The sequence below is a fragment of the Neolamprologus multifasciatus genome, chromosome 5 (assembly GCF_963576455.1).
Source record: "Neolamprologus multifasciatus chromosome 5, fNeoMul1.2, whole genome shotgun sequence".
Taxonomy (NCBI): domain Eukaryota; kingdom Metazoa; phylum Chordata; class Actinopteri; order Cichliformes; family Cichlidae; genus Neolamprologus; species Neolamprologus multifasciatus.
In genome coordinates, this window is record NC_140443.1 from 4,041,599 (window position 1) to 4,058,125 (window position 16,527).

At 38.4% G+C, this 16,527-nt stretch overlaps 1 protein-coding gene across 4 annotated transcripts in view; it reads left to right on the forward strand.

Annotated features, from left to right (window-relative positions):
* Positions 1–16,527, forward strand: part of itga7 (integrin, alpha 7) — a 43,382-nt gene that overhangs the window by 21,629 nt on the left and 5,226 nt on the right. For 3 of the 4 annotated variants that reach the window (XR_014874295.1, XM_085161126.1, XM_085161128.1), the window contains exons 6-24: positions 4,721–4,928; positions 5,194–5,390; positions 6,060–6,148; positions 6,254–6,381; positions 6,491–6,586; positions 6,701–6,762; positions 7,066–7,235; positions 7,408–7,554; positions 8,924–9,039; positions 9,446–9,632; positions 9,721–9,795; positions 9,885–9,964; positions 10,051–10,128; positions 10,637–10,739; positions 13,953–14,159; positions 14,748–14,867; positions 15,028–15,141; positions 15,747–15,845; positions 15,949–16,074. Coding sequence is in view for 3 of the 4 variants with exons in the window: in XM_085161126.1 (XP_085017252.1) it covers positions 4,721–4,928; positions 5,194–5,390; positions 6,060–6,148; positions 6,254–6,381; positions 6,491–6,586; positions 6,701–6,762; positions 7,066–7,235; positions 7,408–7,554; positions 8,924–9,039; positions 9,446–9,632; positions 9,721–9,795; positions 9,885–9,964; positions 10,051–10,128; positions 10,637–10,739; positions 13,953–14,159; positions 14,748–14,867; positions 15,028–15,141; positions 15,747–15,845; positions 15,949–16,074 (2,402 nt within the window). In the remaining variant the exon portion in view is untranslated. The remainder of the gene's footprint in view (positions 1–4,720; positions 4,929–5,193; positions 5,391–6,059; positions 6,149–6,253; positions 6,382–6,490; positions 6,587–6,700; positions 6,763–7,065; positions 7,236–7,407; positions 7,555–8,923; positions 9,040–9,445; positions 9,633–9,720; positions 9,796–9,884; positions 9,965–10,050; positions 10,129–10,636; positions 10,740–13,952; positions 14,160–14,747; positions 14,868–15,027; positions 15,142–15,746; positions 15,846–15,948; positions 16,075–16,527) is intronic. The other variant, XM_085161127.1, reaches the window with a different exon arrangement.

Consider the following 16,527-nt stretch of genomic DNA (forward strand, 5'->3'; position numbering starts at 1 on the left):
TTCTAAAGTTTTTTAATAGGTCTTTGATGAGTATCAGTGATAAATATTGATTCTTCGATGTAACTTTAAACTCTTTTCCTGTTGGCTGCAAACACTTTTACAACAATTTTATTATTTTATAAGCATTAACATATGAACCTAAAATAGGGCACCTGTTCTTACTTTTGGGCTTAATTTGCACGTAGTCTAATGGGTGAATACCACTGGGGCAGCAGCTGAGAGATTAAAAACTAAAACTGTCCTTTACATCAGCGGTCCCCAACCTTTTTTGCGCCACAGACCGGTTTATGCCCGACAATATTTTCATGGACCGGTCTTTAAGGTGTCGTGGATAAATACAACAAAATAAAACTAGTACCGGTACCGAAAAAATGAAAATTTATTCATAGCACACGTGAAAAGACCCAGGAAAACAGAGTAAACGATAAAAACGATAACAAAATAACGCTGAAAACCGATAAAAACCCTGAAAACTATACATTTCACACCTGAGCCTCAACTCTCGCGGCACGGACCGGGGGTTGGGGACCGCTGCTTTACATATTAATTTAATGAGATTCTTGATTGTAATCTATCAGATTCTTAATGAGAGTGTTGTGATGTGATAAGTCTGTCGAGTTCCACCGTCAGCTTTTTTGTCAGCTTTTCTTCCAGGCTTCAAGTAGGCTAAACTTTATTAATATAATAATAGTCACTCCTTTCTCGTCTTACTGACCAATGCACTTAAAGCCCATACTTAAGTAAAACTGTATCACTCTACAGTGCTCTTCCTCTCACACATACTCTTGCTGCTTTATCTGCAGCAGCTTTGTTGCCTTAAATCTGTATTACATGTTTGAACTTCATATTTTCTCCAAAGTACAGCTTCATTTCACTTTGAAAAAAATCGAACGGGTCTACTGTGGATACATTTATCCATAATTATGATCAGTCAGATCATCATCAACTTTATTTATAAAGCACTTTAAAACAACCACAGCTGACACAAAGTGCTGTACATTGGAACTGTAAAATAAAATTACATAAGATATAAGTAAAAACCAAATAAAAGAAGAGTGAAATCATTAAATAACTACTTCAATTAAAAGAGAAACTAAGTCTCGCTGAGGTTAAAAGCCAAGGAATAAAAGTGGGTTTTAAGACGTGATTTAAAAGTGGACAGTGAAGGGGCCTCTCTAACGTGCATGGGCAAATTATTCCATAATTTTGGAGCCACAATAGAGAAGGCCCCGCCCCCTCTGAGCTTCCTCCTGGATCTCAGTACCTCCAGGAGCAGCTGGTCAGCTGACCTGAGAGACCGACAGGGTATGTGGGGATGAAGAAGCTCAGAGAGGTAAGGCGGGGCAAGACTGTGGAGGCATTTAAAAACAAACATAAGAAGTTTAAAATTAACTCTAAAAGATGCCGCTAACACCACCCTTTTCATGTGAATGTTCAAAATCCTGGTTTAGTTTAGCAAGTTGATAACTAGCTTCATGTGACTGCTTATCCTGGCTGGATAAGTGAATGCCCTGGGTATGATGAACTCACTTTGTAGTACAGGCCTAAGGTCAAACGAATCAATAGTGGTGCACTGTCACACTGATATTTTCATTCAAACAATAGATCCATTTTATCAAGATAACGATGTGATGCTTTGGGATGAATTTCTCAGTATTTAGTGTCAGTTGTTGGTGATCCACAGTCTGCTGAGCAGGAGCTATTCATTGTTATTTTGGGTTTCCGGTCATTATTTTTCCTCTAAGTGTGTGGCTCTGCTATAAATCTCTTTATTCACATTCCTCCAATCCTGCTTACCCTCCTACTCACCGTATTGAGCCGTCTCCTTGACAACACTAATTCCCACATGACCTTTTAGCCTTCATTTATAACCCACGTGCTTCCATTGATCCTAACCAGATGATGCGACACACCTATGCATGCTTACTAAAATGACAGAGACTGTTGTAGGAATTTGCAGCTTTTGTTGGATCTTAAATATCACTGTATTGTGTCCAATAGGAACAGTAAAAGTATTCATTTAAAGAAGTGACGGCCTGCTGAATGAAAAGAAAGCTTTGTTTTTATCTCCATCAAGGCCAAATCCAACATTACACATAGAATCTCTTCATTACAAGCTAAAGGGACTAATGCTGAGGCTGCACCCGAGTAGTTACCATAATGAGAAAAGTCAGCGTCGAAACAACGAGTACATAGAAGCATCGACATTTACAAGTATCATCTTTGGCTCTTTATCAGGTAAATTCAATTTTAATTTAAAGAGGCTTTTAGTCAAGAAATAAACTCTACTTAAAATGTATAGCCATGGCAAAAAGAGTTATGATCAGTGTTGGTCAAGTTACTTGAAAAAAGTAATCAGTAACTAATTACTGATTACTTCCCCCAAAAAGTAATCCCGTTACTTTACTGATTACTTATTTTCAAAAGTAATTAATTACTTAGTTACTTTTTAAAAACACGATTTACAACCTGAATAGGTGATAAAGTGATAGATCTTTCAGCCCAATTCTACTTTTTCTGCATAATCCATCATACAAAATGTAATCAAATGGAAAAGTCTCTTTTTAAAACTTGTTTTATTAGTTTTAATCTTTTAACTTTATGCATCAAGCAAAAATTTAATTATATGCAACATTCTCTGACTGGAAGAAATTTGTTTAATATTTAAACCTATTTTCTGCACATTCCAGCACATAAAATAAAATATTTTTTGTGTTTACACTCAGTCTTTCAAATAGATGCAAGTAAAACACAGCAGAAAATAAATAAAGTCAAAGACTAGCGGTCCTGTTGCTCTATTTTCACCTGTAAAGCAGGAATAGGGTGGGCGGAGGTTTACCTTGGTGCAGGTGTGCAGCGGTCAGTGGAAGAATCCGCGAGTTTCTCTGTGAATTTCCCATTACGTCATAGCGCACTTGGTGCTTGCTCGGAAGTTTAGGGTTTTTTTTCGCTGTAAAAAGAAGTTTTCTTCCCACGCACAACGGACACTAATGTTTTTGTCACTTTTTATGGAATCAAACTCAAAGTAAGGTCAGTACTTCCACGCTTTAAACGCTGCATGCTCATACTCTCTCTGCACTCGATATATGATCCATTGTTGATCTGCACACAGCTGTTGTCACTCGCTTACGTCACTGTCATGAGACACGCTCGCAAAAAAAATCACGGTTTTAGTAACGCAGTAACGCAGCGTTCCTACGGGAAAGTAACGGTAATCTAATTACCGTTTTTGCAATAGTAATCCCTTACTTTACTCGTTACTTGAAAAAAGTAATCAGATTACGCGTTACTGCCCATCTCTGGTTATGATAAATAAAATATAGCAAATACATCTTAAGATGAACATCACACATGACATAATACACCAGGTGATTTATTTAACAAAAACTATGCCAAATGCAGAAGTAGTATCTGTAAAAAATTACTTACACTCATATTGTATCATACAGCAGTTAGTTATTACAAATCAAAGGAGGTGTGAGCACCTTTATTTTATAGATGAAACAAAATAAAGCAAAACCGCTTTTTAATTGACATCCTTTATTGTCAGCTACTGTCTCTCTGGTCCAAAGGAGGAAAAATATAAATGTAAATGAAATAAAATGTGGATAATAAATTATATATAGTAGGAGTAGGACACTAAGGAGTACATCATTGGAGACTAATCAGTAGATACAACCTCGAGTATTTGCTGACTAAACCAGGGCTAGGACATATTTAGCGGGTAGGTAAGAGAATATTTAAAATAAAGAAATAAAAAATAAATATCGGAAATTCCATTGCGCTCTCCAAATTGACTTTTTTCTGTCTAACAGTCTAACGTAAATAAAAACTAAGCAATTTATTAAGATTAACATTGCAAAAACTTATCCTTTCATTCCTGAATTAGCTTTATAGTTTCTACCATGTTGCAGCTTGTTCCCACATCTGCTGGTTTTATAGAAGCTGCAGTGCTGCATTCCCCACCTGCCACCCTGGAGCTGCTCACTGTTTGTCTCTGTCTTGTCTCCTTCTGCATGTTTACTCAGGACTAACAAATGTCCTTCATGTCCCGATGGAGACAAATTGTCCTCACTTTTCGCACCAGCTGCCTGCTTTTTAGTCTAGCATAGCGAGTGCATGTAGAAAACGCCTGCGTTCAGGAAAAATGTTTCATATGTTTTGTGTCATTTTTCTCAGCTTGATCAGAAATATTCCGCACATGATGCAAACATCCTTCCTCCTCTATATACACGCTGAATTGCTTTACCTGATTTACATGCATGCACATCCTCAAATTCCTCCACACACATGCAGATGATCTTTTCACAAAGCGCACTCGCAGAGAAGAGGAGAGGCTTCGGGCGATAAATCTGCTTAACGTCCACCCACCATGTTTACACACCGCCTTCACCAGAGGCAACCAGTGCAGAGCTTTGGTATCATGAATCTCAGGAGACATTAGGCCAACGTCAATACATCTCATGTTACTATCACAACCAGCCTTTTTGCTTCCACTAGACACACAGCCTTTCACGCACAGCACACAGGACATTTACACCCATCATGAGTTAGGCACAAAATCAATAGTCACTTAAGGTCCACATTTCATTAGTAAGAAGATGAGCAGAACATGGCACGCTCAGAGGAGGTGATCCTCTGAACCCCACGGTCGATATTAACCCAGAACACTTCCTTCTTTCCTTCCTCCTCTGCTTTTCTTTTCTTCCTCATCTTCTAGGGTTTTCTGTTGACTCTGCCATGGGAATAATGAGTCTCGGAGAGCTAACCTTCGTGGCCGGTGCTCCCCGAGCCAATCACACCGGGGCGGTGGTGCTGCTGAAGAAAGACAATGTGTACCGGTTGGTGCCACAGCACATCTTCTGGGGGGAGGAGCTGGCCTCTTCATTCGGATATTCAGTAGCCACCACAGATCTCAACAGTGATGGGTGAGCAAAGGCTGAATAGGAAGTCAGTCAGGATGACCATCATAAAATCATATAACCCATAGAAAATGGGATTCACAGCCATGTGCTACACAAAAATGTCAAATTCTTCTTAAAGTTATAAACACAAGATCATATTTTTAACGCCTAAATCCTGCAACAGCATTTTCCTGTGTAAAATGCATATTCAAGGGCAACTGTGAATGTAGATTAGAAGAGACTTGTTCAAGGAAATGTTCATTTCTACTTTTCCGCCTCTGTTTGCTAGCTGGACGGACCTGATTGTTGGAGCTCCTAACTTTTTTGACCGTAAAGCAGAGATTGGTGGAGCTGTTTATGTGTATCTAAACCCGTTTGGTCACTGGGACGATCAGGCTCGGCCCATCCGCCTCAACGGGACGTACGACTCCATGTTTGGGATGACAGTCAGCAACGTTGGAGATCTGGACCAGGACGGATATGGAGGTACAAGAAAAACTTTTTTATTGATTCAGAATGTTTTAATCTTAAAAGGTAACTTCTGCTGTTTGATTCGCTGAATGGAAAACCCAACGACTGCTTAGCGATGGTAAATAAAAGTCACTGACTGGATGATAATGGTCATGTTTAATATGAGCATCCATCAGGATATAATAGATGTATAACAGCATATAAATATTAGAAAATAAGGGAAAACATAGAATACAATTAGTGTTCTTTAAATAGTGAAATAGTTTAATGTGTTGAAAGTCTTCTTGTCTATATCAAACTGTGGTTTATGGTTTAAACCAGCGGTCCCCAACCCCTGGGCCTCAGACCAGTACCGGTCCGTGAGTCGTTTGGTACCGGGCCGCGAGAGTTGAGGCTCAGGTGTGAAATGTATAGTTTTCAGGGTTTTCAGCGTTATTTTGTTATCGTTTTTATCGTTAACTCTGTTTTCCTGGGTCTTTTCACGTGTGTTATGAATAAATTTTCTTTTTTTCGGTACCGGTACTAGTTTTATTTTGTTGTATTTATCCGCGACACTTTAAAGGCCGGTCCGTGAAAATATTGTCGGGCATAAACCGGTGGTGGCGCAAAAAAAGGTTGGAGACCGCTGGTTTAAACCATTACAATAAGAAGGGTTGGAAACCAGTTTGTCTGACATCTATACAGACATTGCTGTGGGAGCACCGTTTGATGGAGATGGAAAAGTTTTTATCTATAGAGGCTCAAAATCTGGAATTGAGACTAAACCTGCTCAGGTAAGTTTGCTTTGGATATGAGCGACTGCAAAATAAATATTAAAGGTCAAAATCAGGAGTGAATGAGAGAAAGATGGCAAAACTGAGTGTTCTTCATCCCATTAGGTGCTGGATGGCCGGGACTTCGATGTGAGACGTTTTGGATATTCTATCTCAGGGGGTTTGGATATCGACAACAATCACTACCCAGATGTGGCAGTGGGCTCGCTGAACGATTCAGTGGTTCTCTTCAGGTGAGGAAAGATTTTGGTTGAATTTATCTAAGTGATGAAAACATATTATCAATAATTTATTAAAAGATTTCTTTTTTCTTGTCTTTTTGTGTTTTCCTGTGTCCTCAAGATCTCGTCCTGTCATCCACGTGAAGAGAGACATAACTATTGATCCTCCACAAATAGATTTGGAGCAGTCCAACTGCAGAGGCAGAGACGGAGTCTGGTACTCACTCATAATGCACTAAACTTATAGGATAACCAAACAAACTGATAATAAAAACATTTAAAGCTCCTAAAGATCATGTCTTTTTCCCTCTTTGTGGTTTTCTGTTTTTAGTGTGGAGGTCAAGGCTTGCTTCACCTTCGTAGCGTACCCAACTCACTACTCTCCACACATTAGTAAGTCACACATCGGCTTTCACGACTGTTTCTGTCTTTTGCTCTCGCGGGACTTTACATCACTCCCCACAGTGACAGGAGTCATTTCTATTTACGGTAGAAAGTAACCTTATCTGTGAGGTAACATTAGATCTTATTATGATTAAATCACAGCTGTGTAATACTGTACCTCCTCAGATGGGTTTAGTATATCTTCTGTCCCCGGTGGCTTCTTTAAGTGCTCTTTCGGTGTGTGTCCTGACATTTCTGCATTTCAACCCATCTGTCTCCCTCTATGTGCTCCCCCATTTTACTCCATTCAAGCCCTCGTGGTGCGCTTTGAAGCAGACACAGAGCGCAGGAAGGTGGGCCTCCCGCATCGCGTTACCTTCCTGGGCCGCAGTTTACTGGAGCCGGAGTACACACAGACAGAGGAAGTGCAGCTAAATCGGCAGCGTCACGCTGTGTGCACCAACGCTGTCTTCCAGCTGCATGTCAGTAACTTAACTTCATGGATGTGTTTCTTTCTTTTACTGTGGAAGGCAGATTTGTATCCCAGTCTGAAAAGGACGCTGAGTTGAATAGACATTGCTTTAATTAACTATTTCATTCTTTTCTGCTGTAACTTTGGCCAGAAGTTTAATTTTACATTTTCCCTCTGTGCAGGAGAACATCCGTGACAAACTGCGTCCCATCTCTTTGGTCATAACCCACACTATCAAGCCCGTGCCGCCACGCAGACACTCTGCAAAAAGGCTGGAGAAGCTGCCGCCGATACTCAATGTCTCCCCTTCCAATACGCTCCACTCTGAGGTCTGCAGCAAAATAGGAAAAGAAGAATTTTTAAGGATGATTTAATTTTTATGAGCTCCTGCTGCTCATAATTTACTATATAAACAAGCCAAAGCTTTATGCAATGCTTTCCATCAACATTGTATTTCGTCATTAATTTAGACTCAGCGAGGATCATTTAAGCCAAATCTGTGACACATAAAATAAACTCAACCCAGTGCAGTATTTAGTGAACTGATAAAATGAAGCATAAAGCATAAAATGAGTTGTCAGTAGGGATGCACCGATACCGATACTGGTATCGGGTATCGGGGCCGATACTGTAAAATGTGTGTGTACTCATACTCGTAAAAGTTAACCGATACCATGAACCGATACTAACTTATTTCATTAATCAGAGGGTGGCATGTCATTTCTGTTGTAGTTTTTTTAGATTGGCCACTAGGGGGCCATCCCGTGCTAAACAGGCACAGGGTTAGACGAGTGAGACTGGCGGCTCCAGATAAAAAAGAGAAACTGGAGGCTGCTGTAGCTAGGCTAAACAAAATGTCAGCAGTGTGGACCGGAACAGCCAACTTTAACTCAGGTTTTGGAAAAGCGATGAAAAATGTCAAGAGAAAATCCACGGGCAGTTAAAATAACAGAGGCTTGACTCATTTTATCGCTCTGGATGACCAGCCAATGCCGGTCGTGGAAAATCAGGGAGATAATGGTGCCAAAACTTTCTGAAGAGGTAAAGACAAGTAGTGTGTGCGCGATGTCAGTCCTTGGTTTAACGGCACAGTGGACTGATGATCCACGGACAGATGAGGAGTTTGTTCGTCAATGCCGAATACTTTCGTTATTTTGTTTGTTTGTTTACAATATGGACACTCTGCAATAATTTAAAAGTTTATTTTATTCTTAAAACCTAATTTGTTTTTATTTTATTCCAAACAGAAGTGTTTATTTATTATTCTGAAAGCTCGAGACAATAGTTCAGTGATATTTTGTGGTTATCACAAAATACAATTGCAGACTCTGCAATAATTTAAGAGAAGTGCTTATATATATATTTTTTTTTTCACTTAAAAATTTTTTGTGGTCATTTTTATTAAGATTTTATTTTTTATCGGCAGAGAATAAAATAAAACCTGTCTTCCAATTCATTGTATTTGTATGTGTGTGTGTGGTAGAAGTATCGGTTTTTGTACTCTGTACTCAGATCCAAGTATCGGTATCGTATCGGTTTGAAAAAATTGGTATCGTTGCATCCCTAGTTGTCAGCGTTAATCAAATGTTTGAGCAATTTCTTTGGCATAAGATTATAAAAACCCACAAAAGTTTAAAACTATAAAAACTCTTGAATTCCTGATCTCAGCCTAATATTTGTCTTTTTTAATCCCTGAAGGTGAACTTTCTGCGAGAAGGATGCGGCAACGACAAAATCTGCCAGAGCAACCTGAAGCTAAGCTACCAGTTTGGTACTCGACCCCTGAACTCTGACCTCTTCATCCCTCTGCCAAAGTAAGTATCTGCTGTGCAGCCCGACACCCCAACAGGTTTTTATTGTCTGACTGAGATGATAGTGATGATTTATGACAAATCTTCAGGAAACAGTATGGTATCATATCTAAATTGTTATTGTTTTAATTATTTATTATTAAATAAATAACAATAAATCTTACGCTGAAGTAATGTTGAAAGGGTTCAAGCTTTTCTAACTAATCTCCCAAAAGCTCCTCTGTAGCTGTCACTGCAGATGAATGCATAGACAAAGTGTCATATTGGAATAAAGAGTTTACAGTTTACAGCCCTACCACAAAAAATCTACAATTATGTTACGATTGCTTACTCAGCTTATTTCTGCTCAACCTTCATGTTGAAATGCCTCTCTTTAAAAATGTTTTTTGCCTCCTTTGCCGTCATACAGAGATGAGGACGATGTGCAGGTGTTTTCTCTCTCAGATCAGCGGCTGGTGGTGCTGGACATCACCGTCACTAACATGCCCTCTGACCCTCTTTACCCCGAGGAGGACGGCGACGATGCTCATGCTGCTCAGCTTATCATCTCCCTGCCAAACACACTGTCATACGCCGGCTCCAGGATCCCAGAGCAGGTGTGAGATCTGCTAAATATAGTCTCAGACTATCATTTTAGAGTCGATGACGTGTTCCTCTGATAGTATTTGTCTGATCTGACTGCAGATGAGATGTCAAGCAAACCAGAACGGCTCCCAGGTTGAATGCGACCTGGGAAACCCCGTCAAACGAAACTCTAAAGTAAGACAAAACTGTGTGTTTATGGTTAAACTCAACAAAAGAAGCAAAAACTTATTTTAAAAACTTTATTCTCATGTTTTTTCCCTCAGCTGAAATTTTCCATCAGTCTGAGCACAGCTAACATCACTATTGAGACCACCGAGCTGACAGCTGAGCTCTCGCTGAAAACGTAAGTTTTCTACATTTTCCCTGATATGTGACAACAAAGATCACATTCTCACTTTCATCTGAGTTCTTTCATCGTTTTGTCCTCAGCATCAGCGAACAGCCTGACTTGGTCCCTGTGACAGCTTACGCTAAAGTTGTGATAGAGCTCCCCCTGTCTGTCAGTGGGTGAGTAACACCTTCAGTCTATTAAAGGAGTCTGTGGCAGTAAAGCTGCTTTATGTAGGTCTACTAAAACACCCTCACATGCTTTATGGTTGGTAAAATCATTTCATTCCACATTATCTGTCACATAAATTTGATCAGCTTGTTCCAACTCTTCGCTGAAGCTGTTTTTTTCCACACTGAGTTTCAAGATTTAAAACCAGGACTTCATGTGTTTATGGCTGCATCATTATAACAAGTGGAAATATGCTCACTTTATACCTCTCTAACCAAAGAATGACCTTTGGAAGTGAGAAAACTATTATTAGAATTCAAAATGAAACAACATGTATTTTAATAATATTTAGCTCATTTATTAAAAGGTTTTTAAATTCAATTATGAATGCTTCGCTTTAAGCTTTAAGTCTTGCTCATCAGTAAAAGTGGTTGAATAGTGAGGAAATAGACAGTAATGTAATGACAGTAATGTTAAGTTCTGACACACTGATGGTCACTGTACTTTCTGTATTAGGCGTGTAAATCCCGACAAGCTGTTCTTCAGCGGTGCAGTGAGGGGCGAGAGTGCTATGAGCAGTCTGGACGACATCGGCAGCGCTGTGGATTTTGAGTTTGTGGTGAGAAAAGAGTTTGTGGCTATCTGGGATGCTGTTTTGCCACCTACATGTAAAAAAAAAAGAAGAAAAAGTATTGATTGATTGAATCTTTATTTTGAACATGTTGAAAAAGTACAACAACATAGAATTAAAAGAGACAAATGAACAAAGCAAGACAAAAGGAAAACGAGCAACCACAACTACAAATAACTTTCATGTTCAAAAAGGAGCAGGAAGAAGCATAAGCTTATTTAATCCCACCCCTTTTCCACTATCTAGTAATCGATAGACTACAGAAATACCTCCTTGCAATTACATTTTATGTCATGTGTATTTTTTTTATTCATTTTTATATACATATATATGTATATATATATATGTGTATATATATACATATATATATACATATATGTATATATATATGTATATATATATACATATATGTATATATATATACATATATGTATATATATATATATATATATATATATATATATATATATATATATATATATATATATGTATATATATATATATATATATATTAGGGGTGCAACGATACTCGTATCGATATCGAACCGTTCGATACAGTGCTTTCGGTTCGGTACGCATATGTATCGAACGATACAACATTTTTAATTTATTTTATCAACTTTCCTTCTGACGATGCTGTCTGTGTTGAGCGCTCAGTGGATCTGCGCTCGACAGTGCAGCCTAGGCGGAGTAGTCGAACACAGATTCACTGAGCGCAGGGCAAGCTAGAGACAGAAGCTAGGCTAGTTGCAACATGGCAAATTGAACCTCCTCCACCCTCATTCACATCTGGCGTTTGGAACTATTTTGGTTTTCATGTGACGTATGACCCTGAAGGTAAGCGTGTCATGGACAAAAGTAAAACAGTATGTTGGATGTGCCAGCAATGCTCAATTGGTGGGAACTAGTGTGTTAGCGCAGTTAGCTCGTTAATGTGTTGACGTCTTCCAGCCCCACTCTTGAGGCGATCCGCGGTAGCTCGTTAACGGAGATTTGCCGTGTTGTGACATTAATGTAATTTCAGATTAACGCTGACAGCACTAGTGGGAAGCCCAGAAGAAGCGTATAGTATAGCTTTTATTTTGGAAAGAGACATTTCTCCATAATAAACTCTCTTTTCCAAAGATGAGTGATTCCTCAATCAGATACAGGGCTCGCAAAATCGCTAGCCCGACGTCCTGGGGCTTTTTTCCAGTCGGGCTACCAAAATCTATCTCTGCCCTGCCCGTCGGCCTATCGTAGGAAGGAAAAATATATGTCAATGCTTTTGCATTCTTTCGGAAATGTAGCTGGGTAATTATGTCATTGGCATCGGCCACTGTCAATATGTGACATACTGAAATCACGTTTGAATTTGCGCTTGTTTTCTGCTTTCACTTTGCAATCGCGTGAACTGTGTATAGAGAGCGACAGTACTGATTGGTGAGTGATGATAATTTGCGCACCAATTCCTCTGACATCGTCTTATCAATCGTTAGCTTACTATGCAAACATGACAAGTGAAATCTCCCGCAGCTTAAACATGTGAGAGGTTGATCGCGCAGAGAATCGCTGAGCGTTATGTTAGTGCGTGTGTAAAAGCAGCAGGATATATATTTTAGTTCTGCTGAGCCAAATAAGACAGGTCAGGGTGAAGAAGTGACAAAACGCAAAAGTTATGACAAATCAGACTATAAGACAAAAAGAAAGTGCAGCTTTATGGTTTCATGGACAAAAGAATTTCTGTGGCTGCAATATGACGAGCTAAATAACCAGGGCTGCACATAAGTGGTCCGCAGGTGCGCATTCGCTGTCAAAATAAAAAACGTGCACAAGATAAGAAGTTGCAACGTGTGTTTGCGTACGTAAGATTTTCTGGAGGAGGACAGACATTTGTTTAGAACTCTTAAAGATGTCAAAGAAGCTCCTTTAAGCAATTACTGTGATGTTCCTCCACCTCCAAAGAAATGTCAGGAGTCCGAACCACAAAAGAAGCGCGTATTCTCGGAAAAGTGGTTGCAGGAGGTGAGCTGGCTTCAAACAAATGATGAACGCACAGAGATGTGGTGCAGAATGTGTCGTGAAAATTTAATAAATGACAAATTAATAAAAAGGCATGAACATTTTTTTTGTATCGAAAAAATATCGAACCGTGACACCAAAGTATCGAACCGAACCGAACCGTGAATTTTGTGTATCGTTGCACCCCTAATATATATATATATATACATATATGTATATATATATATACATATATGTATATATATATATACATATATGTATATATATATACATATATGTATATATATATACATATATGTATATATATATATGTATATGTATATACATATATGTATACATATATATATATATATATATATATATATATATATATATATATATATATATACATATATATATATATATACATATATGTTTCTATCTATCCATACATACGTATATACACATACGCACATATACACATTTTCAATAACCCCATTAACACCTCAAAGGATACACAACCTACAAATATATATATACCCATACCAACATACCCGTGCACCCACACACACATGAAAATACTAGACAAGAACATCCTATCAAATCTCTACCTCTTCCCTGTACCCTGGAAAAACCATCTCCTTAAACCGCTTTTTAAACTGCGCCATGCTCGGCTTTATATCTTTACTTAGTCTGTTCCACAGCTTCACTCCACACACAGAGATGCAAAAACTTTTTAATGTTGTACGGATACGAGGATGTTTTAAATTTAATTCCCCCCTCAAATTGTATCCCCGTTCCCTTTTAGCAAACATTTTTAGAATATTGTCAGGAAGCAGGTTATTTATTGCTTTATATGTAATTTGTGCAGTGAGAAAATGAACCAGATCTGTGAATTTTAGAATTTTTGATTTTAAGAATAGTGGATTTGTATGATATATTATAAGTATATTAAAATAGGTTTCAGTGGGGCCAATAACAAAAGCATGCTCATTGGACTTGCTTTTACTGCACTGCAACTTCTTAATGTACCTTTAAAAACAAGAGAGAACTCAAAATGAATATTTACAAAATACAATACTATCTCCTTAAAAGTAAATACTGCCCAGAGAGCTTTGCCTTCTCTCAGTCTGTCTCGTTCATTTTATCTTTTCATAATAGCAAAAAAAAGGACCCAAGACAGAAACGTCTATGAACATACTTTTTTTTTCCCTCTGTCAGGTTGCTAATCCCGGTCAAGCTCTCCAGACACTTGGCTCCGCCTTCCTCAACATTATGTGGCCCTATGAGCTGGCCAATGAGAAATGGCTCCTGTATCCTGCCAGCTTGACGTTTCAAGGCCACCCGGAAACACAGTGCAGCCCCACGTCAGCTCTGAATCCTCTGAAGCTGCAGGGCTCCTCGCCTGCAGAGCCGGGCAGTCACGGGGTAGGCGGAGCAAATCACTGCCGACTTTGAACTGGCTCATTTGTTTACACACACAAACACAAAAATATATATGCTGACTTTAACTAATTTGAGTACATGTTAATTTTTCATGATATATCGTTACATAAGTAAAATATAAAGCATTACATTTAATGGAATCTGGTCAAATGAAAGGTACTTGATTGGTATACATTTATTTTGTACCAGTCATGTTTCCCTGAATAAATTATAATAAATAATATTTCAGTTGCATTTTTTCTCAAAATTATTTTTTAAAATTTGTCAGGGCAAACAATATTTTTAAAGAGCAATTTATTTCATTAGAAAAAGGCTCACAAGTCCATGTTTTAACAACAAGTGACAGAAATAATAAGAATAAGATATAAGGACTCAGTCACTCAGTCCAGAAGTCAGTGCTGAATGACGTATGTTAGCAGTTCATTTAATCTGCTCTTTTTCTGTGTTTTACACTGTTTTAGGAGAGAAGAAAAAAACCCTTTATATTATATTATATGCTGTCTCTTTATATTTTGACAAAACCTTTTTGAACCTTTTCTTGAAACACGCATATAAATGCATCTATTTCAGCAGGTTGGGCGAAAACGCCGCTCCCACCCTGAGGAGGAAGGTCAGATCATGACTAAAGGCAGCGTGGGACAGACCACGCCTGCTGTGGCAGCTTCAGACAGACGCAAGTCGCTCAAACTGGTAAGAAGGACGAGAAGCAGAGAGCCAGGGAAAAGACCAGAACGTGGGTTATTGATTTCCTGCCAATGCACTCAAACAACTGAACGGTTTTAAAATGTGAACACGTGGTCCTCTTTCATTTCCACAGCAGTTTACTTTCAGGTGTGACTTTGTTTTCTAGGATTGCCTGCTGGGGTCAGCACGCTGTGTGCTGTTCCAGTGTCCTCTCCACAGCTTCTCCGGTCAGGCTGTGCTTAAAATCCACGCCAGACTGTGGAACAGCAGTTTCATAGAGGTAATATTACATCAGCACCTTTCTGAATATTACTCTCAAGCTCAGCTTCAGTCCAACTGCCGCAGCTGCTGCAGCGAGTGAGTGATAACTGCAGCAAACGCATTTGCACAGTGACGACTGATGTCAGGAAGCTCGTATGTTACAGACGATGTCTGGCGACCAAGTCAAATGAACTTTCAATTTTCAATATTCACTGAGATCAAAGAGTAAGAATATGTGAATATGTTAGTTTGCTTTTCCATCAAACATCAATTAAATTGACTGGAAACTCTTTTTAATAGAAATTTATTTACAATTTTGAAATTGAATTTGTCATTAAATTTGCCTTGTTTGTATCTCCTCCTTTAATCATGTAATGATCCCTTAGGAAATAAGGGATCAGCAAAGCACCTACAGGAAATAGAGTCTAGTTTGTTTTCTCTTTAAATCTCACTATTTCATAGTTTTGGCTCAAATACTAGTTTTATAAAACTGTGTGAATAGTTTATATGATGTAATTAGTGGAGCCAACATTATGCTGCTTTGGCTAAAATTTTAATGTTTCTCGGTGCAGTTTTCCTTGTTTTAAACACAAATTTGCGACTTGCTTTGTTTCTGTCTCTTAGGAGTTCCCAGCAGTCAGTGCTCTGGAGCTGCTGGTCAGAGCCAACATCACTGTGAAGTCCAGCATCAAACATCTGGTCCTTAAGGATGCTGCTGCACTGGTACTTCACACACATTCATTTAAAAAATAAACATTTTTAAGGTTAAGTTGCTGTTTGTGCATTTTTCCAAGCTTTGAGCTGAATATCTTTTCTTCCTTATCAGGTTTCAGTGATGATTTATCCCGAGCACGGTGTTACTGACCAGTACTGGATCCCCTGGTGGATCATCCTCATTGCCATCCTGGCAGGTGTCCTGCTGCTGGCACTGCTGGTCCTCATGCTGTGGAAGGTAATCCATCAGATCTCAAATGGTCTGTCTTTACTTTTTCACTGTGTTTTTTGTCTTTTTATTCAACTGTAGGTCTTTATCATTAACAGTAGTGGAACGATTAAAAAAAATAAAACAGGAAAATAAGACAGGTTTACATATAAATGTTTATATAGTAATGTTTTATGTGAAAAATGATGTCAAAGAAGAAAATAGAAGAAAATACATTAAAAATTGACAATTTACTTTTGGGTGGCAACTGAGTAAAAACACTTTCTTTGGTATACTAAAAATAATAATTCTTAATAATTTATAATTTAATAATTTACACAATTTATTAGAGAAAATTCTTATTCTGTATTTGTTTAAAGTAGTGCTAGCTAACTAGCAAGTGAGCGCAGGTCATATAAGATGTTAACCCTGAAGCCAAAACATGAAAATTTAGATGCACAAAGAATTAAATCATATATATTT